This window comes from Molossus molossus, unplaced genomic scaffold, assembly GCF_014108415.1.
Source record: "Molossus molossus isolate mMolMol1 unplaced genomic scaffold, mMolMol1.p scaffold_m16_p_4, whole genome shotgun sequence".
Lineage (NCBI taxonomy): Eukaryota > Metazoa > Chordata > Mammalia > Chiroptera > Molossidae > Molossus > Molossus molossus.
The window spans coordinates 93497307-93524963 of NW_023425377.1; the positions used below are offsets into that span (position 1 = coordinate 93497307).

The window sequence follows — 27657 nt, forward strand, 5'->3', positions numbered from 1 at the left end:
CTTGCTTATATGCAATGTGGAAAACAAATATATGTGTTTCTAGAACATTAACAGTGAAGCTTGAAGGTGACTATGTCTGATCCCTACTAATATAATTAAGTAACTTTTAGCTCTTCCCTGTCTCTGACATCCAGCCTTGAAGTAGACTTTCTACATAGATATCCCATTCCATCCTCACATAGCACTTATTATTTGAAAACTGCTTCTTAAACTATCTTTTTTATTCGCTCCAATTTTGGGCCCTATATACTTGATCAAGAATGAGTAAATTCATTCTTGTGCATGAAAGTTACTTGAATAGTTCAGTATAGTTTATATGGTACTCTTTTTATTTTATTTTTTATCCTCACCCGAGGACATTTTTCCATTTTTTGTTCAGGTAGAGTGGGAGGGAGAGAGAGGAACAGAGAGAGAGAGAGAAACATTGATGTGAAAGGGACACATCGAGTGGTTGCCACCCGCACAACCGACCAGGGCCGGGGACAAACTGCAACCGAAGTACGTGCCCTTAGTGGGAACCGAACCTGGGTCTCTCAGGACCGCAGGCCGACGCTCCAACTGCCGAGCCAAACCGGCCAGGGCTATATGGTACTCTTTTTAAAAGCTTTTCATTATTTTTAAAACGAACAACTTTTTGATTAGAATACCCTGCTGCTCATCACAGAGAGGCTGGGATGTCATGGTCAGTCTCTTCTAGTTCTGATAATTCACAGACAATTTCCCAGGTTGATAATTTGCTATTTAGTCTTATATTTTATTTTATTTTCTCTCTGCATGTTTCTTGATAGTTCTTTTTTCCCCTTTCGTATTGAATGTGTTGGGGTGACACTGGTTAACAAAATTATAAAGTTTCTGGTGCGCAATCTACACACATCATCTGTACACTCTGTTGTGTGTTCACCACCCCGAGTTAAGTCTCCTTCCATCACCGTGGATCCCCCTGATTCTGTGCTTTTGTGTTGCGTGAGATAGCAGAGATAAATGATTGACAGGCAGGACAGTTGGACATTTATTTGATTGTACCATGTAGTCATGAATTTGAATCACAGCTATGGTAATATAGGCCAACTTTTCATATGCAAGTAATTTAACCACACTAAAGTTGTTTTCTCTATGTTAGAATTTGAATAAATTTTTAATTCACAGGGTTGCGAAACTAAGTAAATGTATGTAAGGCCTATACACACAAAAATATGTAAAATGTTTGGTGTTTTTCCTTTTCTTTCTCTCATACTTCTTCTGAAAAATAAAAAAAAACTCCACAATTTTAAGTGAACTTTTACTACTTTTATTTATAAAAACATGTTTTTTGTTCTGACATAATAGATTTTTTTCCATTCTTTTATACACACACACACACACACACACACACACACATATATATTGAAATAGGTTTTTATTGATTTTAGAGAAAGAGGAAGGGAGAAGGAGACAGGGGAGGGAGACAGAGAGAGAGAGAAAGAGAGAAACATTGATATGAGACAGAAACATAAATTGGCTGATCTCCTGCATGCACCCTGACCCCAGCTGTCATGCACACACACCCACCAGGGACTGAGCCCCAAACCTAGGCATTGTTTGTTAGCTTTTCCAATTGTTAATATGAAACTCAATTTTCTGTATTTAAAAGACAGACTTTTAAAAATAATAATATGAGGACTCCCCCTTCCTGTTATAATTACTTTTCTTTTTTTAAGTTTAAGTAATCTGATAGAAAAAATATCTTCTCGAGTGGGGTGGTGGAAATAAAAAGATTTACCAATATTTCACCTGTAATGCCTTGAAATTTATTTCTCTTTTTAAATGAAATGAGAAAACTGTAACATAAAGATATTCCTTTACCTATGAGTCTGTCTCTGTGTTGCTTGGTAGTTCTGTTTGTTCATTAAATTCTGCATGACTCAGGTCGAGAGCAGGCAGACAACTCTGAGTGGGGTGGGTTGGGGGTGTGGAAGGATTGAGCAAAAGAGGAAAAAAAGAGAACTCATCGACATGGATAAAAGTGTGGTGATTGCCCTGGCCAGTTTGGCTCAGCGATTAGAGCGTCGGCCTGCGGTCCGGAGAGACCCGGGTTCGGTTCCCGCTAAGGGCATGTACCTCGGTTGCAGTTTGTCCCCGGCCCTGGTTGGTCGTGCGGGTGGCAGCCACTCGATGTGTCCCTTCACGTCGATGTTTCTCTCTCTCTCTCCTTCCTCTCTCTTCCTCCCACTCTATCTGTACAAAAAATGGAAAAATATCCTCGGGTGAGGATAAAAAAAAAAAAGTGTGGTGATTGTGGGAGGAGAGGGTGGGGTGGAAGAGGGCATAGAGGAGATAAATAGTAATGGAAAAAATAAAGTAAAATAAAAAAAGATATTCCTTTACATTGGGTTCAGTAATGTTTTTGTTTTCTAAATAGACCTTTTGTTTTTATTTTATGTTAACAGCAAAATTGAATGGAAGTTATAGAGGTTCCATATACCCCCTCCGCTCACACTTGCATAGTCTCCCCCGCGATCAGCATCCCCACCAGAATAGTACATTGGTTCATGAGCCTATGTTGACACATGGCAACTACCCAAAGTCCACAGTTTACATTATGGTTCATTCTTAATGTGGTGCTTCTACAGGTTTGGACAAATGTATAATGACATATCTCCATGATAGTATCTAGCCTCTGCTAATTTATTGGTAATTTTATAATAATGATTTGAAAGCAAAATAACCTGCTTATTTATCTTATTTTGTTAGGGCATAGATTTCACAGGTCTAAAAAATTATTAATAATGTCAGTTGTTGAACATCTATTAACTACTAGAAGTATTTAGTTATTATTCCACTCAACTCTCACATCTACTCCCATTTTTATTGCTTCTACTTTGTTCCCATGTTTTTGGTTTGTTTTTGGTTTTTATTTATTTATTTAATTATTGTTGCTCCCATTACAAAGGAAATTACAATTGGAATTCAATGAGGGAAAATAATTTTCCCGTCTGAAGCTCCTACACACACACACACACACACACACACACACACACACACACAGCCTCTGAATAGACCTAGGCCAGCATTTATGCCAGGGAGGCTGGTCGTGTCCATGGTCATTCATTGCAATTTCAAATTAGAATTCATGAAGAAACTTCCATTGACAATAGAGAGAGGACTGAATTCTTCTCACTTATATTAACTTTGTACAGATCATTTCCTCAAACTCTTTGGGGTTCTAATTTCTGATCTCTAAAATTCGAAGGTAGCAAAGAATGATTTGCAAATTCTAGTCTCTAAGTTTTATCTTTCCAGTGTTCTGCAAGCCCTGTAAATTGCATGTTAATGATTCAATTTTTGAATATAAATGTTGACATAAAACACTTAATTCTACTAATAAGTTTCATTCCTATTATTTTTTAAGAAACAATCATTTCTCACTGGAAGGATGAACTTAATTTTCAAGAGAAATATGAAAAAGTAAGATTTTAGTGTAATATGTGGGGAAATCTTTGTTAGCAACTTTATTACATTTACTTTATCGTCATACATATTGCTGGCTAAATACCACTTAATAAATATTATGTCTGCAATATTTTTCAGTTTTCTCATTATAATTCGAAGCTAAACATTTTTTTATGTGATTATAGAAGAAGGGCCTTGCGATCCCTAACTTCGCAGTCCCTTAATAATTAAGAGACTTGCCCAAAGTTATATTAAATAATTATAATGCTAACCATTTATATTAAGTTGTGCATTTAGAACTAGAATGCTGGTCATTAATCACATAGTCCTGAGCCTCCCTACCATTTACTGTGCTCCAAAATTATCTCCTATAATTTTAATCATCAATGAAAAACTGAACTAATAATTGCCGAGATGCAGTATTTCCAGTTAAGGCCAGAACATTTAGACATTAAAATACATTTTAAAGCAAGATAGGAAACAGCATGTTTAATGTTTCATAGTGACCTTAGATGTAAGCTAGGAGGCAGCATCATTTTAGGGAAATGTGGGCTTGGGACTCAGTACTGGGTTTTAGTCTGAACCGTACTAATGATTAACTCTGCAAACTTGGAAAAGTTAATTAGCCCAAAACCAAAGGTAATTTTTGTAGAGTAACATTTAGCTGAAGCCCTGAAAGCTTCCAAGAGATAGATAATAAAGAGGTAGGGGAAGAGGCAGGCGGGAAAATTCATAGGCTGTTATTTGGGCTCAAGGCATCTTGATTGTTTATTCAGTGTTCTGTTGTATATATACTGTTCACATAGTTTATAAATGTTTCCCAAGCATTGAAAATATGTTTCAAATTTTTTATTCTAAAATGTTAAGATTTTCTATCAAAAAAGGAACTAATGAATAAACAGATTTCCACTTACATCAGATTTCAAAACTAAGTGTATACTGTACTGTGTAACTTTTGAGCATATTTTTTAGTCAGTGGAGGCAGGAACTTACACGTACATTTTTATCCCTTGCTCATTTAATTTTTTTTTGTTTACTTTAGAAAATATTTTTATTGATATTTAGAGAGAAAGGAAGGGAGAGAAACAGCCATGTGAGAATGAAACATCCTGCACGCCCTGTACTGGGGTTCAAGCCTGCAGCCTGGCCATGTGCCCTGACCGGGAATCAAATCAACAACCTTTGGGTACATGGGACGCCGCCCATCCAACTGAGCCACACACCTTCAGGCTACCCCTTGCTCATTTTAAATTGAAAACATTGGAAAGAAAATAGATACATACATATGTAAAATCTACTAAATGTCATTTATAGAAATACACTTTCTGTATTAATGGAACTCTAATTATTAGGTGTTGAGTCATTTATAAAAGGTCAGTGTCGTGTGTTGAATTGTGTTCCCTCAGAAGATAGGTTGACATCCCAACTCCCAATGCTTCTGTGTGTGACCCTATTTGAAATAGGGTCTTTGTAAATGTAATCAAGTTAAGAGGGGATCATACTGGTTTAGGATGAGCCCTACTCCAATATGGCTGGTGCCCTTTGGGGAAGATAGGGAAAGGGACAGACACGTAAGGAGAGTGCCATGTGATGGCAGAGGCAGAGCGCGGAGTTTTGCTGACACAGCTGAAAAACTTCTGGAGCCACCAGAAGTGAGGAGAGAGACATGGATTAGATTCTCCCTGAGCATGAGAGAAGGAACCAACGACCATTGCCTTCAAGCCCCCAGAAATGCGAGAGAATAAAGTCCTGTTTTTGCAAGCCACCCGATTTGTGGCACTAAGCTATGGCAGCCCTAGGAAACCAGGACAGTCAGTGGTATTAACATAATGTTTAAATTAATTCCTATAATTACAACATATATTTCCCTGCATAAACATAAGAGCTGATAATGCAAACAGACTAATGTCTTTCTTTGATCCAAGTATTAAAACTAGTGTGTGTTAATTATACATTTTAATCCATGAATTTTTAATTTTATAACATTTTATTTAAAGAGTGTTGCGTGTGTGTTGGATGGATGTTCCTGCTTAAGCAACATCTGTTTTTCCAGCTTCAGCATCCTGATTTCCTGTTGGAAAAACATGCCCCTCTCTGACCCTCAGACCAGAAGGTCGTGATAGGTTGATGTCACCCCCAACCCAGGGAGCGGTTAAGTGACCCAGAACTGACCCAGTGGAGTCTCCCTGCTCCTTGTTCTCAGCAAGTAGTTTCAGTATGAGAGCGCGATCCAAACCAGGCCATTTAGATGCCAGGGTGTGCAGCACCATCAGAGGACAGGGAAGCTGTCTTTTTGCGGCGGACCCATGTCACATCTCGGCAGTCTGGAGATAACCAGAGCCACCCCGGCAAGAGTGCCAAACACTGGAGTCACCGGAGCAAGTAGAACCTAATCGGGAACGTCCACTTCCAGCCTCGTCTCAGATCATTGTATTCGTCGATTTCTCTTAAGGTTTCCTTCTTTGGTTAAGCCAGTTTATTTATTTACTTTTACTGGAATTTACTGGGGTGACATTGGTTCACAAAACCATGCAGGTTTTGAGTGCGCAATTCAATCAAACGTCATCTGCCTCTTGTGCACATTGCCCCAAGCAAAGTCTTTTTTTGTCTCTGTTTCCCCCCTTTGCCCACCTCCACCTACGTCACCCCGCCTTTCCCTCTGGCCACACCACATGTTGTCTGTGTCTATGTGTTCAGTGTATATGTTTTTTGGCTCATCCCTTCACCTTCTTTCATCTAGTCCCCCCACTGACAGCTGTTAGTCTGTTTCATGTCTGGTTAAGCCAAGTTTAATCAATTTCTCTTATACCCAACTGAAAGTATTTCAACTATGTAGAAAGAATCCTAACGTGTGCAGTTGGCTGAGCTGAGGTAGAGGCCAGTGCGCGGAGGACTCCCAGGTCTCTATAGGAGGTTGTCGCGCCAGGCTTCCTCGTAGGAAAGCCACGGCAATATTCTGGACCCTGTGCTCGGTGTCTGGGGTTTTATAATATGTGCCTGTTGAAACTGATAGTTTTGAAGATCAGCCAGATTATTGTCTTTTTCTGAAAATTTTATAGATTGATAACATAACTGCTTTACTTCCTATTTCTGTGGTGGGCATTGTCATGGTATCAGTAGGTTAAAAAACAAAAAAGTTGTTTTGTTTTTTTTAAAGAACCTGAAAGTGAAACTGAAAATTTATAAACTGAAAATTCAGTTTATGTAATTAGATTTGGAAAGACCTTGTGGAAAATATCTAGTTTAACTACGTTATGTCAAATCAAAGAGTTGGTATGAACCAGGTTTTCTTCCAGGGTCGAAGCCACATCCTGTTATGAAGTTAGTTGTTCCAGGTGACACATTAATCTCCAACAGCTTCTTGATTTCCCTTCCTCTTGGCCCCTGCAGGGCAGAGCCAGAGAGCCTCCTGGGCTCTTTGGCTTGAGCAGGTTGCATAGGGGACCTGAACACCAAAATCGGTGAACTAATCTGGGCAGCCATGTTGACGATGCTTAGGGCTATTTTAAAAATCTTGCAGGTTGGGGAGTGTTGCTTAAGATCTTTGATCTGGATCATTTAGATGAACCACAAGCAGATGTCTTACACTCTCCCCTGTTTTGAGGTTGGCAATGCGTTGCCTCAGTGGAAAGAGCTCGGTGGCCACAGCCTCAGATTCCCAGCCCGACAATCTCTTCTCCAAGTGATGAATAATTTGTAAACCTAAGTTTTCGGCCTGTGTTACCACTGGATAATGGTAAAGCTCCTTCAGACAGTAAGAGGAAAATAAGGACCTAGATCCAAAACTCTCACCCAGGGAGAACAAACCTTCAATGTAATTCTTGAGACTAAAGTTACAAACGACCGAAGTGATATGGACCTCCAATGGGGCCCTGGCTGTTGTCACAACTGGATAACAGGGCTCGTAGCAAGGATTCTGACAGGGGAAGGAGATGGAGAAATAATTACCAGGACTAAATTAATTACAAACTAGGCTTCAGGCTCAGAGCAGCCTGAAAGGACACAAGATCAGAGGTGGGCTTGCCCAGGGGGCTGTACATGGTTAATCCACATGAGAGTGTTTACCTGGAGGTCTTCAGTGTCCTTCTTTCTAAAGGAAATATGTCCTATAGGGACTTCTGCTAAGGAGACAGGTGAGGTGTTGATGTCATTCCCAAGGAGATATATATGTTTTTATCATTCCTATTCCACTCTCAAACATGGCCCTTCCGTTCCATCCAAATGTCACTTATACTTAGGTTTGTTGACAACCACATAGAAATAATGAAGGTCATAGAGCAAAAAAAAACAAAAGCAGGCAAAAATATACTGGCATATCAGGTCTTTGAAGTATCCACAATCTATAGAAGAAATGATATTTATTTTTATTCTTCTGACCTTTACCTCTGTTTGCGTTTTCTTTCAATTTGGAAATGACTGTGTTGAAGTTGACAGTCAACTCTCTCTTCCTTACTAATCTCTCGTCTAGTTTATTTTGTTCTCAATTTACAGTGAGCGGCTCCCATAGAGTTTTAAACAAATTCATGAAAACAAAATATTTTATCAATGGATAGATGTTAGTTTGGGAACTAATACATTACTCAACATATACTTAAGTTCAAATGTATTTGTTGATAAAAAAAAAAATTGATATATGAAGAGCCTCAAGATTTAAAAATTCTACGTGGAGATAAATTAGCATTTTTATTGAAGTACTCTGACTTCTTGTTTCCACCTCAGAAATTACACAACTGTTGATTAAAATATCTATGCCCTTGCAAATGAATTTAGTATTTCTTTATATACATATAGATAAAACTTTAGTCATTTTGGTAGCTAGGGCATTGTTACTTTGTTTCGCCCAAATTCTCACCAGATTCGGATCTCAGAGGACATCTTTGGTCCTTATCAACATGTTTGCTGTTGGCAGCACACACGCGAGAGCTATAGTTTTAATACAGAACACAACGTAAGTCATGCTGAGCTGATGAAAACCGAACCATCACCCTGCTGCCAAGCTCGGTTCCATATTGCAGCCCTGTTTTTAATTAGATGTAAATTGCCGCCAAATTGTACTTTCAAACCACAGCTCTATCGTTTCATTAAGCAAAAGACATTCAGTACCTCCTACTGAAAACACGGGGATGACCTTTTTATTTAAATCAGTTTTGCCTTTTCTATGCCTGTGTTCTCTATTCTCAGCAGTTTATTTGTGTGTGGGTGGGTTTATGGTTGTTTCCTGATAAAGCTGGTATTTGGATTTAAAGTTTTCAGTTTATTGTTCACGAATGACTTTTCGGGCATGAAAAAGTAATAAATATTACTGTGTATACATGTGAAACATTATGTTGTCCTCTTTCCTCAGGTTGACTACATTTAAATAGCTCCTAGAAATCAAGAGGTTTCAGAGGGTTTTGAGAATCTGGAAGTCTTTTAGTTTCAATATTCAGATTCCTTCTGAATGTTGATTTTTATTATAAGACAAATGAGAAAGAAGACAATGACTACTTCTATCACTATTTTTTAAAATTATTTAAAATGATTTTTCTAGAGAGAGAGGAAAAGAGAGAGAGACATTGATGTGAGAGTGAAATATTAATAGGCTACCCACTGCACAAACCCCATGGGGATCGAGCCTGAAACCCAGGCATGTGCCCTGACGGGGAATTGAACCAGCAGCCTTTTCTGGCACAGAACAATGCCCAACCAACTGAGCCACACCAGCCAGGACTATTTATTTTCTTATTTTACATAAAATTTCTGCTGGCTAGAAGGGAACTCTGAAGTCTAGTAGTATATAATAAACTCAATAATTTATTATTTAATAAGACACTTATATTGAGGTGAAATAGCTAATGAATTTAAAATGCACTTATTGGAAGAAAACAAAAAATTGATTGTAACTTTATAGAGGACAGTCTGTGGTAAATTCAAATGGAAGATTAAAAGAGTTTACTCATAAGAGTAACCTTAAATGCATATAAATATTTTTGGTAACACTGGGGCAATGAAAATTGTTTTAGCATCCTCGGTAATATTGTATTTTGTGTTGAGAATCATTCTAAGACTCATTGTGGATGGGGTGTGAGGACCTAATTCCATGTGCCAAGTATTTACTGACTCAGCATAATTCTTTCCGTTATTAAGAGTTTATTTCTGCCTACTCAATTTCACTTTCATTTTTGTATGTGCGAAAAAGCAGTAATACTTCCTCAAAGGACTAGTGTAAAGATTAAATAATATGTATGAGACTTTGAGAATTATACTTAGTCCATATTAGTAATAGCAAAATAATAATGATAATGACAAATAACATTATTAGGTCAATGTAGATTCTTCACTTTCAATTTAAAAAATTATATACATATTTTGTTTTCTCAAACATCACGTTAACAAGGATTTGTTTAATAATATAAACCTTTAAAAATTCCCAGATGTAAATTACTTTAGTACTAGGTTCTTTTTAGTTTTAAAAAGTCATATATTAATGCTTGGCTCTCTGGATTTCCTATTGCTAAGTGAATAGTAATGATTATGATGATGATGATGATGATGTCATGATACTGTGATATGACTAATATATGCTGTCAATGGCTGTGAACTAAATTAAATCACAATGGCAATAATGGGCAACCCTGCTGAGCATCTCTGCTGAGCATAAGCAATTAAGAAATAAAACCATTAATTGTAACCAAAGAATTCATGTTCGTATGGAGTAATTTTTCACAGAAAACTAAAGAGGATGAATCCAAATCAGCTCAAAATAATAAAATAATTAGTTCTCATAGCCTCATTAGCATCTTAAGAGATAATGACTATTGAGCCCTTTAGTGTGTTATCCAGAAGCTAATTAGAAATGTAACATAGTTTTTAGGATTGCATACAGAAAAAGTGTTCATCAAAATGTCATTTAAGTTGAGCTCTTTTCCTCTAAGTTCTTTCTGTGTGTGTGCATTTTTCTGTGATAATTAATAAAAGTGAAATGTAATAAACTCATACCTTTATGTAGACTACAACCTTTTTTTTCTTTATAAAGCTGGGATATTTAGCTATAAACACACATGTATGTTCATATATGGTAAAGTCTCAGCAGATATGTTTAGTCAGTGCTTGCTAACTGAGTGGGTAATAAAAAATACTTTGCGCCCGGCGGGTGTGGCTCAGTGGATTGAGCATTGTCCCGTGGACTGAGAGGTCCTGGTTCAATTCCCGGTCAGGGCGCATATGTCCGGGTTGTGGACTCGATCCTCAGTAGGGGCCTGCAGGAGGCAGCTGATCAATGTTTCTCTCTCACATAGATGTTTCTATCGCTCTCTCTCCCTTCCTCTCTTTCTAAAAAAATCAATAAGAACATATTTAAAAAAAAATACTTTGCATGATTCTAAGAATTGCACAAATCAATGTCTCTGTTTTACTGATGGAGAAGCCACCGTTCACTAGTGCTGTCATCTGTAAAGCTGGCTGACTTCTAGCCCTGTGTGCATCCAGCACAGGGCAGTCCCCAAGCTTCAATTCTCAGTTTCTGTTTCTTCCCCCAGTGATAGCCAGTTTGCCATGCCCAGCAAAATTGCCACTTCCATTTTTGCCTCTAAAACTCCAACTAATAATTGAACATATTTATAGTTAGTAGTTAAGTCATGTGCAAAAATTGGACACTTTATGTTTGCTTCCCATACCAACTCCCCCCTCAAGTGCCCTAAAATGTTGATTTTTAAAAAATTGTATTTGATGTTTGAATTCTCAGCCTTGTAAGTTTGAACTGTGTTTCAGCCTTTTCCTCCTTTTCATTCAGACTTCCTATTATTTTGTTGAAGTAATTTAGCGGTTGGCTGTGGCTAAGAAGATAAGCAAAAAGGTAATGGCTTAAAACGACACTAAGTCAAAGTAAGCACTAACATCACCCACGCCGTGTGTGGTCCAGATTCAGAATCCCGGAGAACTATGCCAGATTGCTCAGTGCAGGTCAAATGCTCACTTTCTGATGAAGGAATCACCAGAATCGAACCGAATTGACGTGAGGAGGGGCAGATCCCCCAGGAGAGGGAGTGAATGCTGGCAGAAGAATAAAATCCGTATTTGTGATTTTTCCCTACCTTCTCCATTCCTAGGTAGTAACACTCTACTTCAGGCCCAATATTCTTTGTTGCCAGTTTTCTTTGCTCAATTCCATAATCCAAAGGAGGTGAGCAGACATCTCCAGACTAAAGTTTCAGTTCTGTGAATTAAATGCCTCTCGCTCTTGTTTGTCACACTTTCTCTTACCAGTATGTGGTTTTTGTGGTGAGTCATTCATCACTAATACCATTTATATTGTAATTTTCCTAAATACTTTGATCACAGAAACTGTGATTTTTATGACTTTGTATTGTTAGAGAATAAAATCTTTTAGTAATATTTTTGCTGAATGTAATTAATAATAAAGTAGATTTATTCTCTTTGTTCTCAGCAAAAGTGAATATCCCTTTACTAAAGTACCTCATCATATAATAAAATAATTTATAGTATTTACATAATAAATATATTTATTTTATTCATCTTATCTTTTTAATTGAGTAGACTTGATAAATATGAAAATATTATTAGAGCAGATTTTATTAATTGAATGCTATTAATTTGAATATAAATGTTTATGAATTTATCTTAACATTAAGGTAAAGATTAAATTAAAATTAATTAACTTCTGGTAAAGTTTACCTTTTCAATTTAATTTGTTAATTATTCTTCAAAGATATATTATAAATAACATGAAAAAAAGATCTCATCAACACAGGACAAATATCTCATGGGTGATACTGGAGCAATAAGCCTGGTTGGATTTGTAGGCCATTGGACTTTAGGGCTGACATTCTGCAGAGATGGTCAGCAGTTCAACTTATTGGAGCAATGGACTCAAATCGTCCTTGCATAGAACTTTATTTAAGAAGTAAGATTACTATTTAAAAACAAGGGGTAAGTGTAAGGTTTCTCCCGGCATGTCATGGGGTTGAGGGGAGACTTGAGTCAAGAAAATTGTTCTGTATATAGTCTTTATGCCTGTAAGCATGGCCATTTTGTACATGGAATTCTTGAAAAATATAAGTGGGAAGGATAGAGAAAAAAATCTTGGGAGAACTAGAGAAAGAGCTGACTAATATCATAGGATTGAGGGCTCCCTCTGGGTGGCATTTATATGGAACACAACTATCTACTCACTCTTTGTTTATTCCTAGAGGACTATCCAGGTCTCTTCCACTGACCTCTTGTCCCCATTCATTCAGCCTTGTTCTTTCCACATACATCACCAGACAGCTGGCATATTAGCCACGGCCCATGATTGAGTGTCTGTCTCAAGTCATCTCTCCTCCTTTGTAAAGTAGATGATGCAGTATACTTCCCTGCACTCTACCTAATGTAATTTACCTCTATCACCGTATTTCAGGATTATCCATGAATAGGACCATAACACGGTGGGATTCATTTCTGACTTATCCGTAAACCTGGGCTATGGTTTTGATCTAATTTTTTTATCATCACCTGAGGCTATAGTAGTGGGTTAAAGAAAATTTGACATAGCAATAAGACCGTGTACCATGGGTGTCTGAGTCATCCACTCACTCAGTGTATTTGTTATACAGATATATTTGGATGTGTTTTTATACATACAATTTGTATTTAATAATGGAAGGTTGCTACACATTACATATCACCCAGTTATAATGGGCCAATTGGGCTATCTAGTTACTTAGTTTCCCCTGGTCAGGCTTTGGAGATAAGCTAGAGATTATTTTTCAAGTTAATAATATTTGACAACAAAAGAACATTTGCCTCAAATGAAAGTCTTAGGGTTTGGGACTGTCATTCTCCTATTTGGTCTCCTATTTGGACACAAGACACTTGCCAGGCTGCTTGTGTCTTAACCCAGACCTGGTTTGGATCCTTCTTTTCCTGTAGACTCAACCTAGACAAACAGCTTTGTGGGTTATTCAGTGCATGAATAGGAGCAACACATGATGTGGGAATATCACACTGTGCTCCAAAGTAATGGAAGTCCTATAAACTTGACCAATATGACAAGTCTCAGAACTTCTGCAGTGTTTATCTCCTATTCTTTGGCAAGCAAATGAATAACTTACAGAGATAGTGCTGTAATGCTCCAGGTACTGTTTTTTATTATACATGTTAAAACCTCATTGATTGATGAGTGGGGTCCAAAAAATTAAGCAGTTTAAATGACTATTTTGCACTGTTGTCAGAAATTGTCTAGGCATGTCTGTATGTCTAGTTCTTTGGGAGCTCCTTGGGTTCATTTGTGCCATCCAAAATGAACCTTCTTTTGGGTTGCTCTTTGGTGTCACCTGGTGGTGGCTGTTTGACTTATCTCTGTAGAGTTACGGATCATTCTGCATCATGTGGCTTGCAACTACTAGGACAATGAGTGTAATTCTATGAATCTCCCAGGTGGAAGGTGCCAACCTCGCCAGTCCAGTCTTAAGAAACTGAGCTGGGCGAATAGTGGGGATATGGGAACTCACCTGCTTCCTGTCATTTCCTGGCTTAGGCTCCCTTGCCTAAGTTACAGTCCCTAGGTAAGAATTTTGAGTACCCACTCTTGAGAACTTGACTGAGAGGAAGTAAGAACATATTGATTGCCACTGTTTATATCTACATTCAGAGGATTGATGGCTGAACTATCACAGACTTTACTATAATTGTCCCCCCCCCCCAACATTTTTCTCTAATCAGGACCAACTAGCAAGAAATGGCAGCAATTGAATTAGCTGACTTTCTTTATAAGTAAATTATTTAAGATGACTTAAATAAAAATTTAGTAAATAAGTACATGTTATTTTTTTCTGTTTTGAAACAGTAGATATTTGCCCTAAAAATTATTATTTCAAAAATCAATTTTGGGGGGGGTCTGAACTTTTTGTTTCAAGATTAATTTTCTTTTTTCAAGTTCTGAAATTCTTACAATCTACACTTCATTAACTGCAAAGGATTATAATATTTTATTAATCTGGGTTTAATGTACAACCCAAGTTAACAAATCCTACTTCATTTTTATGCTCAGGAATAGTCACCTAGTTTAATGAATGTAATAGACTGTGAGATACTTTCAATTAGGATTTGGAATTTACTTTCCCCCCTTTTTCATTCTGACTCTAAGAAACTGATGCATGCCAGCTTATTCCACCATCACACCTTTTTCTTTTCTATAACAGAAATATGAAGTTGGTACATATTACATTTCTTTACGTTCTACTGATTCAGTCACATGTTTCAACTACTGAGTAGAAAGAGTCAGAGAATGTGGTTAAATGAGAGAAAGAAACAGAATTTGGAGAATGGCTAGTAGTCTATAACATGTGTGTTTTGATATTGTATAAATAAATATCTTTGATGTTGATAGTTACAAAGATTTGAAGAATACATGATTGATTGTTAAAAATTGTAGGATTAAAAACTAAATGCAAATAACTTAATATTGAAAACTATACATATTAGAATATATAAGACCTGTAATATAGTGGTATGCAAAAGATAAAAGTATATCACATACTATATAATTTTACACATTTAATATTTTATATAATAGATATATAATTATAATTATAGATATCTGTAATAAGTAGAAAAAATATCACAGAGTCCATAAGTTTGATCATTTACTACAACTCTGAAAGTTTTCTGAGAATTTGTAGTTTCCATGATTATTTTTCTCCCATGTTTCATAACTTTTCCCTACTACATGGTTAGTCTAAAAGAGATCCATTCCACACCACAGGATAACCCTATGATCTTAGTCTCAGACTTATAGTTAATATGCTTAAGTAAGGCCAGCGATGCTGTAACTGGAATCTGGAAAGCACTTTTCCCAGCTGTTTTCTTCCAACCTATTTAAATTTGCAAATTGAAATTTTTCTAGCTGCTTCCTCTTCCATCTCACAGTGACATATTCTACTTTCTTTATAGGAAAATTATATAGTGTTGAGTAAAGGTTTTGTACTCCAAAAGGAAAGAGTGAACACAAATGAACAATTTTTGAAATATTTTATTTTTTATATATGTTTCAAAGTTGAACAGCAATATACAGAAACATTGTACCCACTTCAGTCCTATCTCCTCATTTATCAATCCTGAGATTCTTTAGAATTTTCCATTTCAGTTCCATTGTCATTCTTGTTATATGGTATTGTTCTAGTGGTGTTCTTTTTTACTTTCTAACAGCTCAGTCAGAAAACTATACTTGTAATATTTCATATAGAAAAGTAGTCCTAGAGTTAACCTTATAGCCACTCATCTCTGCTGCCCCCTCATGTTTGGAATGTGATACGCTGCCATCTCTTCCATCAGTCACTAGAATTCAATTGGCTGTGATGATTTAATCAGGTCTCATTGGGTCCTATTGCATTATCAATTCACGACCTTCAAAACTGACTACAAATACTTTTTTAATGTTTTGGAGATTGGATAAACACCTTAGTCAACAAAAATTTCCAGTGTTTGACCCAAAGGGCTGTGAGCATCAGAGAATGCATTTATCATCTGATTTAGTTATCCAGGCAAAGTAGGTTTAATCTAATCACACCTAAGTAGGTGGCAGTCGATGAAACCATCATTTAACAACAGTTAGGTCAGTACTTCCAAGGGTTTTTTTTCCCCATAAGCAATGATATTCACTGGAAATGACAAACTAAAAGCTAAGACAGATCCATAAGACTCACTTACCTGTCAGGGTGATGATCATCATTGCTCTGCTAAGATAGTCGGTTATTGTTTCCATTACAGTTCTGTTTAGGCGACATCAATCTTCTGAAAGAAGGAGTATTTGACAAACATTTAAGAAGCCCTAACTCATAAACTAGGTTCTGAAGATGACTATATTAAAAATATTTTTAGTTATAAATTCTATTAACTTGTTACTTCAGCCAATATTGTCATTGGTTCTATAAAACAGGCTTAGTTTTGAAGGACTGTAGATAGGTAAAACCTTTCTTCATTGACTGGACATGCAAATTCCCGTAGTTACTACACCCAATGACTTTTATAGATCTTGCCAACAGTATTGAAGACAGAGTTGAAAAAGTGAAATCCAGTTCTGCATTTTCTTTCCTATTATTTCTCCTTTTTCATACATCTTACCTGTCTGCAGTATGCCATATTTACCTTACAAAAGAATATACTCCATTGATGGAGAAAAATTGATTTGCAGTATCTAAATTTTGATGGTGAACTTTGTCATCTGATTTTTTATTGTATGCTTTGCTCCCTTAAGGTGGGTGATTGAGAATGCTTAAATATTCTTACAGAGAACTGAGATTTTAAAATGTGTCAGAAAAAAGAAGTATTGTCTTTTTATTGTTGCATAATTTTTATATAATAAAAGGTAGTACTGTACATGTACATTTTGGTGGGTGCAGATAATTGAATTAACACTGCTTTAATTAAGTTGAAGAACACTTCTGTCACTTCAGGAATTCCTCACACTGACTGCTGTGCCCCACTCACCCCCCCACACACACCCCTACAATTTTCTACTCCCCAACCCACCTACAGTGTTCTAAGCTGTTCTTATTTCTTCCACTTCAATTTAGGTTAGCTTGTTCTAAAACTTGACTTAAATGAAACTACGCCATGTAGTCTCATATCTGCTGTTTTTGTTCGGTATAATGTTTTTGAGATTTACCTAATGTTGCATGTTTCTGGTTTCTTTGTTCTATTTTATTTTATGTTTTTATTGATGTTTAGAGCAAGAGGAAGGGAGAGAGAGATAGAAACATAAAGGAAAGAGAAACACGCTTGTGTGTGTGTGAGCTCTCTAACGGTAGTGATGTTGGACACATCTCAGAGGTAGCATGTATATGCGTAGAAGGCTTGGTTTGGTCTTTTAAAGATTAGCTTCATTGTTCTTTTAGAAAGAGTAATGGAAATCATCACTTTTATTATTAAATAGGCAGTGATTTTAAAAAGAGCTTATTGAGGGTCATGGTGAGTTTAGTCAGTGGATTGTTTGCATGGAGATCATTCTGTGCCTGAGAGAAGGCTAAGAAAGGCAGAGTGTCACTCAAAGGGGACCAGAGTTCCTCCACCAGGGTGGGTGGAAGAGCCGCATGGCAAGAAAAGAGATTTGTGGGACTTTAATAGCCATCAATACAAATAGAAAGGATAATGGCCAAATGGAATTCCACAGTGTAGCTTTTCTTTATGAATCTATTTCAGGCAGCCTTTTAACAAGTGTTGATTTAATCATAGGTATAATTCACTCTAGTATTGGAAAGAGAATTCCAAATATAAATCTTTACGATAGGGATTACATAGCGTCGTCTTTATATATCAAACAATAGATTTAAAAAACAGAAACCAGTAATAATAATAAGTTTTTACACATAATCAATTTTGCTGGAGTGCATCTATTTTATAAAAGAAACTATTAGCAATTATCACTTTAGAAAATTTGGAAGGAACTATGTACTGATAAAGGAAAACAATGGTAAAGAATGGGAGACAATGGTATTTTAATATTCATCAATCTTTTAACTAGAGTAGAACAACTGGAGGGTGAAAGACTGCATTGTAATAATATCTAGAGTTTTTGTTAGTGATTTATTAATGTAGTAATTAGATACATTTAATAGACCTTTATAAGATAAGACAGTATTGAAATGAATACTATGGTATTTTGATAAATATTTATTATAAGCTAAATTAATTTATTAATTGCACATGAATCTTCTAATTTTGTAGACCACCTTTAATGTTTGTAATAAGGAGACCAGAGTTAGAGTTAACGGATTTTATATAATTGAAGTAATATTAAGGTTAGAAACTAAGAAAGTCACTCCAAAGACTTGCAGCCACATTTAATCACATTTAGCACCACGAAATTGGCTGTCAAAGTCTAATTAACTATCAGGCATTAGCTCTATTTTCCATGCTGCTCACTTGCACAGTCTTTCATTATAACATCTGGCAAGTTTTAAAAAATTCCCTCAAAAACCTGTTCTTTCTATACTTTTTTAGACTAGAGTTATAGTGAAATGAACTGTTGGTTGAGCTACAACAAAAGCATATTTGATGCTTCATTGTCAAACCATTAAGAAGGTTTGTATAATCATGTTTGAGGTACTGGTCACTTCATATTTTTTTTAATCCTCACCCAAGGATATGTTTTTATTGGTTTTTAGAGGGAGAAAAAAAGAGAGAGAAACATTAATAGGTTGCCTCCCATAAGACCCCAATGACACACCAACCAACAGAATCACCTGGCTACGGTCTGGTCAGTTTAGTTTAGATGAGTGTACACGGTTAAGCATAAAGAGACATTTTCCAAGTGAATGCTGACATAGACTTTGACTTTACTATTTAGTACGGTTGTAATTTTGTCAAAATGGAAACCCAACTCTCAATAATAGCAAAGTTCACCTGCTCTTAAATCACAGTGAATATCCAACTCAGTTGTTTTCTTGAGATTTTTCCAATGCTAAAGAGTTTTTTCATCACATAAATGTATTTTGTTATTAATTAAAATTCAAAGAAAAGGGCGTATTTGCTTATGTGTTTGCCATCATAGTTGGAGATAAACATTACACAGCACAAAATCTTGATGATAAGAAAATATTGTAATATCCAGCAAGTAAAGGTTGATTACTTACAGAGGGCTATAAAATGATGACAGACTTATGAATTAGCAGCATCTAATGGCAAAAAAAAACATGAAACAATAACTTCACTGTGGTTAGGAAAAAAATAGTTATCAAATAAAAATTCTAGACACAGCTAAATTATCCTTTAAAAGTGATTGGAAAATAAAGATCATTCAGAAAACATTTATCAAAATTATAGCACAAATGGCACATATTGAATAAAAAGTATAAAAGGAAATACTTCAGCAAATTGTAGGAAATTATACAAGAGAACCAAAAGGAAAAGTGAACTGCAAGAAGAAATGATGGACAAAAATGTTGGTCAGTTTTATTTTTTTAAATGAGCTATGTCAGAAAAAGAACAGAAATAATGACTGATTTGCAGGGTGGGGGTGGTAAAGTCAAAGGCAGGTGAAACTCATTGAAAATGGTGAGCAATTTGAATGTCACAGATTTGATGTAAATGTGTTCTAAGATCCTAATACTCTTCAGAAGGAGGATAAATGTCTTATTTTATTCTTACATCCATTCATCTTTGCCAGCCCTGCATGTAAACATCTAAAGGAAATTACTGAGAGAGATTTCAGAATTTCCCAACTAGCAGAAAGGGAAAAGGTACTAAATCAAATACAATCAATACACTAGGAGGTGGGAAAGAGGAAGGGAAAAAGAAAAAAGAAAAGAAAAGAAACGAAACATTGCAAAATAGAAAGCACAAAATAAAGCGATAGAAGAATCTAAGTTATAAAAAAAAATTGTAATAGATGAAACAGAAATAGGGATAAATTGGAATTCTAAATCTACCCTAAGGGTTCTTAAAGACTGCTCATAAAATATAAAAGTTAAACATTAAAATAAAGGAACTGGGGGGGGGGGTCGCCAGGCAAATACTAATAAAAAGAAAATCAGTTATATCAATATTAATATCAGAAAAGATTCTAAAATGGTGGACGTGAGGAGCTGGAAGGTAATCCAGTTGATTCCTGTGTTGTTGCCTCAGTGTACCTATTCAAACAGACCAGTATTTGACTCTCAAAATATCTCCCTTTTCTGCTCTGTAGTCATCATTGTTCCCATGCTGGTCTTCATGCTGAATTTCCTTACAGCACATTCTTACTTTTCTGTTGCTGACATTTAGTTTCCCTGTCTTGATCATATATTCTTCAGAGCCTCTCCAAATTCTTGTGTGCCATCATTCTACCAAACAAACCTAATTATGCCACTTTCCAACTTAACATTGTTCAATGACACGGCATTACCTATGAGGCAAAACTCCCCAGGTTAAAAGGTTTCCATCAGTGTTTTTTCATAAAACTTTCGGGCAGCTTGCACATTGTGTGTGTTTTCATTGAACTTTCTGTCATTCCAGGGATAGGGCATCCTGTTCATACTTTTATGCTATTCATACCGTCTCCTTATACTGGAGTTTTCTTTCAATGTGTTCACTATGTTTCAAAACCTACCTACGCTTTCACTCATTCTAATGATCCCCCATTTATCATTATATGATCCCTTCATCTGTGTGTATGTGTATTTCCACATAGCTAAATATATGCACACAAGTATATAATTCCCACTCAATTTTTTCTAATTGTCTATTTGCACATCTCTCTTCTAATAACATGTTGAGTCTGTTGAGGGAAGTGTCCAAATCATGTAAGATACCTGGTGCCAAAAATGTATGCTAAAATGGGTTAATTCACTTTGAGACCACAGTGTGAATGTGGAGATCATCTAGTCCAAATTTGTAATTTTATAGCTGAACCTAACATGCTGCATGGAGATGATTAGTCTGGACTACACTGGTCTTTGAAAAGTCTGTGTCAGTATTGGGAAAGTTAAGTTTCTTTTATACTAGTCAAGTATCGAAGAAATCTTTTCTCTGGCATTGGATGAGCTATAGTAACTGGTTCATCATTAACTCCATCAAAAATAATATACGTCATGATTTAAGAATGCTTTAACCTAGAATCATTAGGATTTGGTGGTTCTTCTAAAATCTAAGCTTCCTGTAAAAAAAAACACAGTAAAAATTCAGAAGTGAGTTTGTGCAGGAGTTTCCATCTTTCCTGGTGAAGTTTATTTCAGTTCTTGTTACTAACAATATCTGTCTTTTCAACTTAGCGACGCCACTTTTTGTCTTTTCTTCTTTTTTTATTTATTTATTTTTATTTTTTATTTTTTATTGATTAATTTTTGTTACAGATGATTCTCCTTTTTCCCCCACTGATTCCCCCCTCCCCCTCCCCTCCCTGCCCCTTCCCCAGATTGTTGTCCATGTCCACTGTTCATGCATACATGCGTGTAAGTTCTGTGGTTCATCCCTCCCCCACCTCCCCACTCCTTAGGGGATTGTCAGTCTGTACCCCGCTTCCCCGTCTCTGGGACTACCCCATTCCTCAAACTGTTATGTTCATTATATTCCACAAATAAGTGAGATCATATGAAATTTGTCTTTCTCTGTTTGGCTTGTTTCACTTAGGATGATACTTTCCAGGTCCCTCCATGTAGTCTCAAAGGATAAGAGATCTTTCCTTCTTACCACTGCATAGTACTCCATTGTGTATATGTACCACAGCTTTTTGATCCATTCGTCTACTGATGGGCACTTGGGCTGTTTCCAGATCTTAGCGATTGTAAATAGTACTGCTACAAAGATGGGGGTACATATATTCTTTCTTATTGGTGTTTTATGTTTAGGGTATATTCCTAGAAGTGGGATCACTGGGTCAAATGGAAGATCAATTTTTAATTTTTTGAGGTGACACCATATTGTTTTCCATAGTGGCTGCACCAGTCTGCATTCCCACCAGCAGTATACTAGAGTCCCCTTTTCTCCACACCCACGCCAACACTTGTTGTTTGATGATTTGTTGATGGCAGCCATTCTGACAGGTGTGAGGTGATACCTCATTGTTGTTTTGATTTGCATCTCTCTGATGATTAGTGATGATGAGCATTTCTTCATATGTTTCTTAGCCATTTGGATGTCCTGTTTGGAGAGGTGTCTATTTAGTTCCTCTGCCCATTTTTTAATTGGATTCTTTGTCTTCCTTTTGTGGTGTTGTATGAGCACTCTATATGTATTGGAAATTAACCCCTTATCCGATATATCATTGGCAATTATGCTCTCCCATACAGTGGGTAGCCTTTCCGTTTTGATGATTGTATCTTTCGCTGTGCAGAAGCTTTTGAGTTTGATGTAGTCCCATGTGTTCATTTTCTCCTTTGCTTCTATTGCCTTAGGTGATGTGTCAGTAAAAATTCTGCTGCGTATGATGTCTGAGATTTTGTTGCCCACAGTCTCCTCTAGGATTTTTATGGATTCATGAGTCACATTTAAGTCTTTTTGTCTTTTCTTCTTTTTGTCTGAAGTTCAGCATTTTTGCACTTTATTGACAATTCCTCTACTGTGGAATAATAAAGTATTTTGTGATTTTTCTTTTTTTACTTATTAATTTTTCTCAAAAAATTTTTTTTTATTACAGATGTCCCTCTTTTTCTCCCTATTGTCACCCTCCTCCCTGCTCCTGCTGTGTTTTCTTCTTTCAAATCCACCTGCACTAAACATGAATACTAATGAGTATTCCTCTGCTCCACAGAGAATTCAGCACCTGTCACTGTCCATGTTTGTTTCCCTGACCTGCCATCTACATCCTGTTCTTACTTTTCAGTTCCCTTACACTGGGATTTCTCTTCAAGAATTAGATCTTTCTTAGTGACATACCTGTCCACATTCACCTTTGTCTCCTGTTGACCCACCATTAGCAGCTGGATATGACTGGACACTTCCTAGTTTTTCCTGGTCTGCAGTAAGTGGAGAATTCTGGATGAAATAAAAGCAGTATTCTGGTAAAAGAGTGAGGGAAAGCCTACATCGCCAATGAAATGCAAAGGTTAACTTATAAGGCAATTGTTTGAAATTCAGAATGACTTTTTCTAAAGCAAAACAAAAACAGTATCAGGTCCCCAGATGATGAAAGATATGGGAGAAGATAAGAAGATGACCAGATGAATGTAAATGCACTAGCTGAAATCTTTCTGGGGGTTATTTTACTGGATACTTGAGACAAAGTTAAATAAAATAATACAGAGTAGCATAGGAGCTGTTAATTTAAAAGAGATGGAAAGAAGAGGATAGTAACAGAGGGTGAGGATGAATTTATGCCAGGCCTCTTTAAGATACAGGATTGATTCTAATCCATGGGCTTCAGCCAAGAGGAAGATGGTTCTGTTATTGTTGTGATTTCAAGAATAAAATCTTAGGCATCTGTATTTACAGTGTGTGATGTTTTATAGTTTTTAAGCTGCCAACATTGTAAGTTCTACTAAAAAATACAGATGGTTAAAAATCACATGCACAGAAAATGATCTTTTCCTTATTGCAGACCCTCTGTGTTTGATTCCTCATGTTTACTTTTTATTATGTTTGTCATCTCCTTACAAATACTGCTACTGCTCTATGTTATATTTTATGGAGAATTTTATGCAAAATTTCATTAAATTGATTTTCATGTGCTATCTTTGTTCCGATAATATCCTCTTTATATACACATTTTTGAGATGTGATTTCTCTTAAGTGGATATAGTATGAGGAGTTATGGAACTTTTGTAAACTAATGTAACCTGTATAAGATAAAGAAAACTGGAAGAAGTAACTAAAAATAGCTATTCATAGTCTGCAATCAGTGTAACTAGATTAGATTAACCATGATAGTTTTATGTTTACTGTAGTGTTTTATTTCAAATGAAACTTTTTTTTTTCAGAATAATGTATTCTAGATTAACTATATTCACAATGAGAATATGAAATGAATATACGGTACAGTGGTAGGTGTAATGGCATTTAATTGTTTGGCAGAATTGTGTAATTTTAATGATATTAATAACTAAAAATAAAAATAGACTAAGAATTAGAAATAGCTCAATACATTTTCATGCATTCTAAATTATCGAATGTTTTTCTTTTGTGTTGTACTGTTCTAAGATGAAATAGTTCAATGAGACAGTTTTTTAATTAGTGACAATTGAAGCTATGGTAGCATAATAATGAGATCATTTTAGCAATTTGTGTTTGCATAGTGAAAAAAGTATATTCAACATTTTATAGAAAATAAAATAACTAATGTAGCTTATCTTAAATCTTGGAACTACTCAGAAATAAAGAAAAGCTATAATCGATCTAATAATTATTTGTGAAAAAAATTTTCTTCCTATGGAGGAAATTAAAATATTTGTCCTCTAAATAGATGTATTTAATATATTGATTGTTTTATTATCCTATAATATATCTATTAGTTACCTTTTTAAACAATATGTGTAAGTATTCTTTATTTTAAATCTCATGCTTAAGTGAAATCTCAAATAAGACTTTTTGCAGAAATAGACTTTGTATTTTTAAAGAAAGTATATATTTATATATAGTTTATATATATATATTTGTTATTGAATTTATTATCAAAGTATATTCACTATACTTAGGGTAGTGACTAAATGTACTTAAAATTTAACACATTTTAATGCTAAATTTAATGTGTGTCCTAGACGCTTGTGCCCTAGATGCTTACCCCAGGTTTAAGATCTGAAGAAGATTGGCTCAAATTCATGTTTCATGTCTACTGAAAGCCCAGGGCTCCCACAAATACTTCTTTGTATTCTCAATGCACATTCTCCTGGTCCCCCCAGCTCCACTTTCCTACATGCACTAGAACTTTCTTTTCAGTTTGCCATCTTTCATGGGTTCTTTCTCTCCACTTGGACATGTACCCAAACCAGACGCTCAGTGTCTTTTTCTTATTTGTGCCAACTCTCTCTCTGACTTTCTGCCCCAAATAAATGACAACAGAATGTCACTAACCATCACCAATAGTGATTACCAATAGCAGCAGTATTCATAATAACCTAAAGGAGGAAACGACCATAATTCCCTTCAATTCGTAAATGAGTAAAGTGTGGCATATTTATACAATGGAATGATGTTCAGCAACATAACAGAATAGAGTAGCCCTGGCCAGTTTGGTTCAGTAGTTAGAGTGTCAGCCCGTGGACCAATGAGTCGCGGGCTCTATTCTGGCCAAGGGCATGTAACTCGTTTACGATTGGTCCCCGGCCCTGGTTGGAATCCTCCGAAGCCAACCAATCAATGTATCCCTTTCATTGTGACCTTCCTTCCTTCCTTCCTTCCTTCCTTCCTTCCTTCCTTCCTTCCTTCCTTCCTTCCTTCCTTCTTTCCTCCTCCTCATCCTCCTCCTCCTCCTCTCCCTCACACTCTATCTGAACAACAATGGAAAAATGTCCTCAGGCAAGGATTAAAAAAAAAAAAGAAAAAAAAAAAAGAAAGACTAGAGTAATGATGCATGCTACAACATGGGTAGACCTTGAAAGAAAACATTGTTCCAAATGAAGGAAGCCAGTCACAAAAGACCACATTTTGTATGACTCTATTTATATGAAATGTGCAGCATAGGCAAATCTGTAGAGACAGAAATTAAATTAGAGGGTGCCTAGTATCAATTGTTGTGAGGGAATTGGGGGAAATGGGGGTGATAACTAAAGGCTATGGTCATTTTTTGAGGTGTAAACATGTTCTTAATTGATTATGATAATAGTATCAAAACTGTGAATATACTAAAAACCAGTGAATTTTGAACAGTAAAAGAATAAATTGTGTAGTATGCAAATTATATCTCAATAAAACTGTTTTTTAAAATATCACATAGTCTTTGTGTTGGCAATCACCAAGACCGAGCTTTTATCTGGATAAATGGCAGTTCAAGTGTCTGACACAAATGATTGAAAAATAAAAATGCAACTTACCAGTTGCAAATGATACAACCCAGCCAGTCCCCAAGTAGAGCTCTTAGACTTTTCTTGGATATCAAAAATCTCATTAGTGCCCATAACATCTCCCTGGGTCTCATCCATTTTTTCTACCTACCTGCATCTAGCTAAGGAAAGTATAAGTTATAATTCTCCACTGACAGAAGTATTACAGTAGCATAACCCAATTTTATTTCTCCACCTTACTGCTTAGGAGGCAGTAGCAACTATAAGAAGTTTTGGTGTTCAAGTTCCTGTCTTGATTACACATTGATCATAGGGGTATGTGCATTTTAACTTCTGAATAGAATTAATGAGACTGAAGTGCAACTATGTGTTCATTCTGAGTTATGTGACTAGAAGCAGAAATATCGCTTAATAGAAAAAGAATGTGAAGACAATTTATAGTTAAATGCTATATAAATTCCTGGATCAACTTGTGTGTGGGATTAGAGACCTCCATTTTTATTTTAATAATTTTTGTACAAATTTCTCTCTCTCTCTCTCTCTCTCTCTCTCTCTCTCTCCCTCCCTCCAGCTTTAGATCCCGCTAAAGACCCGTGCTTAAAGATGAAATGTAGTCGCCATAAAGTATGCATTGCTCAAGACTCTCAGACTGCAGTCTGCATTAGTCACCGGAGGCTTACACACAGGTAAACAGTGTTAAATGAAATCCCACTGATTGAACAGTACCCCTTATAGCATGAGTAACTGCAGAGTATAAATATTTGGCAATGTCTGCTAAGTGTTTATTCAGAGTTGTATTGAAACAGCTTCAGAACCTTGGTTAATGCAATTATTATCCACTTGGGTCAAACATGATCAGTCAGATTTACTATGGATTATAGAATTTAGGCATATAATATAAATAAAGAGGATTGTGTGAAGATTGGATTAAAGTGGTATGTTACCCTGCTTGTGCTTTTTCAAGTTTAAGGAACAAGTACAGATTTGGCACCATCTAAATATTTTTACTATGCCCACTCAAACTTCTATTTCCCTCAGGGGAGAATTGAAAACAAAGTTAAAGGGGAAAAAAAAATTATTGATGTTTATGTTAAAAAGTTGAGAAAAAGCTCAAAACAAAAATATGGGCCTGGAACATTTCAGGACACTTCTTTATGGAAGCATTGTACTGGTGGAGTCCTTGTAGTCTGTTCCCTGGAGGCTGACACAAAAGTGCAAGAGGAGAGGAGAAGAAAGGGTTTTAAAATCTTTTATAATGATCACCAACCACTGCTCCTGTAAGAAAGACTGGAGAAGGATCAGTAATGTAGAAATAGCTTGTGAAGTCTGCTGCTAGTTTGAGGACTGGAACTTGCCACAACCCAAAGTGAAATTACTGGGTAACTGTCTGAAGCAAGCAGGTATCCAATCCCTTTATTACTTTTAAAGGAATTCTGCCCTGGCCGGGTAGCTCAGTGGGTTGGAGCATTGTCCTGATGAACCAGGGCTGTGGGTTTGATCCTGGTTAGGACACGGAATCCACTTTACGGGAATTGCTCTTCTTTCTGATAATGGACCTATTTTGTGTTGTGCTTTCCATCAATTGAGCATGGGGATTTCGCTATTCGGGTATGTTCAGAGACCAATTAGATTTTGGCTTCAGTGTACTTATATCTAAATTATATTATTCAGGTTCACCAACAGACCATAAGAACATTGGAGAATAAACATAAGTAGTATATCTAGCAAACAGCAAATGTTTGTTTCTTTGTTGTTCCTTAATAATGTAAAGGTACATGCACATTAAACCCTTTATTACATGCTGAGCAGATTAGAAGTCTTTATTTCGTAATTCCAAGTC

General features: G+C 36.1%; 1 protein-coding gene across 1 annotated transcript in view; it reads left to right on the plus strand.

Moving 5' to 3' along the window:
• Positions 1-27657, plus strand: part of SPOCK3 (SPARC (osteonectin), cwcv and kazal like domains proteoglycan 3) — a 342954-nt gene that overhangs the window by 136014 nt on the left and 179283 nt on the right. Inside the window, exon 5 of the mRNA XM_036282120.1 lies at positions 26389-26503. Coding sequence (XP_036138013.1) covers positions 26389-26503 — 115 coding nt within the window. The remainder of the gene's footprint in view (positions 1-26388; positions 26504-27657) is intronic.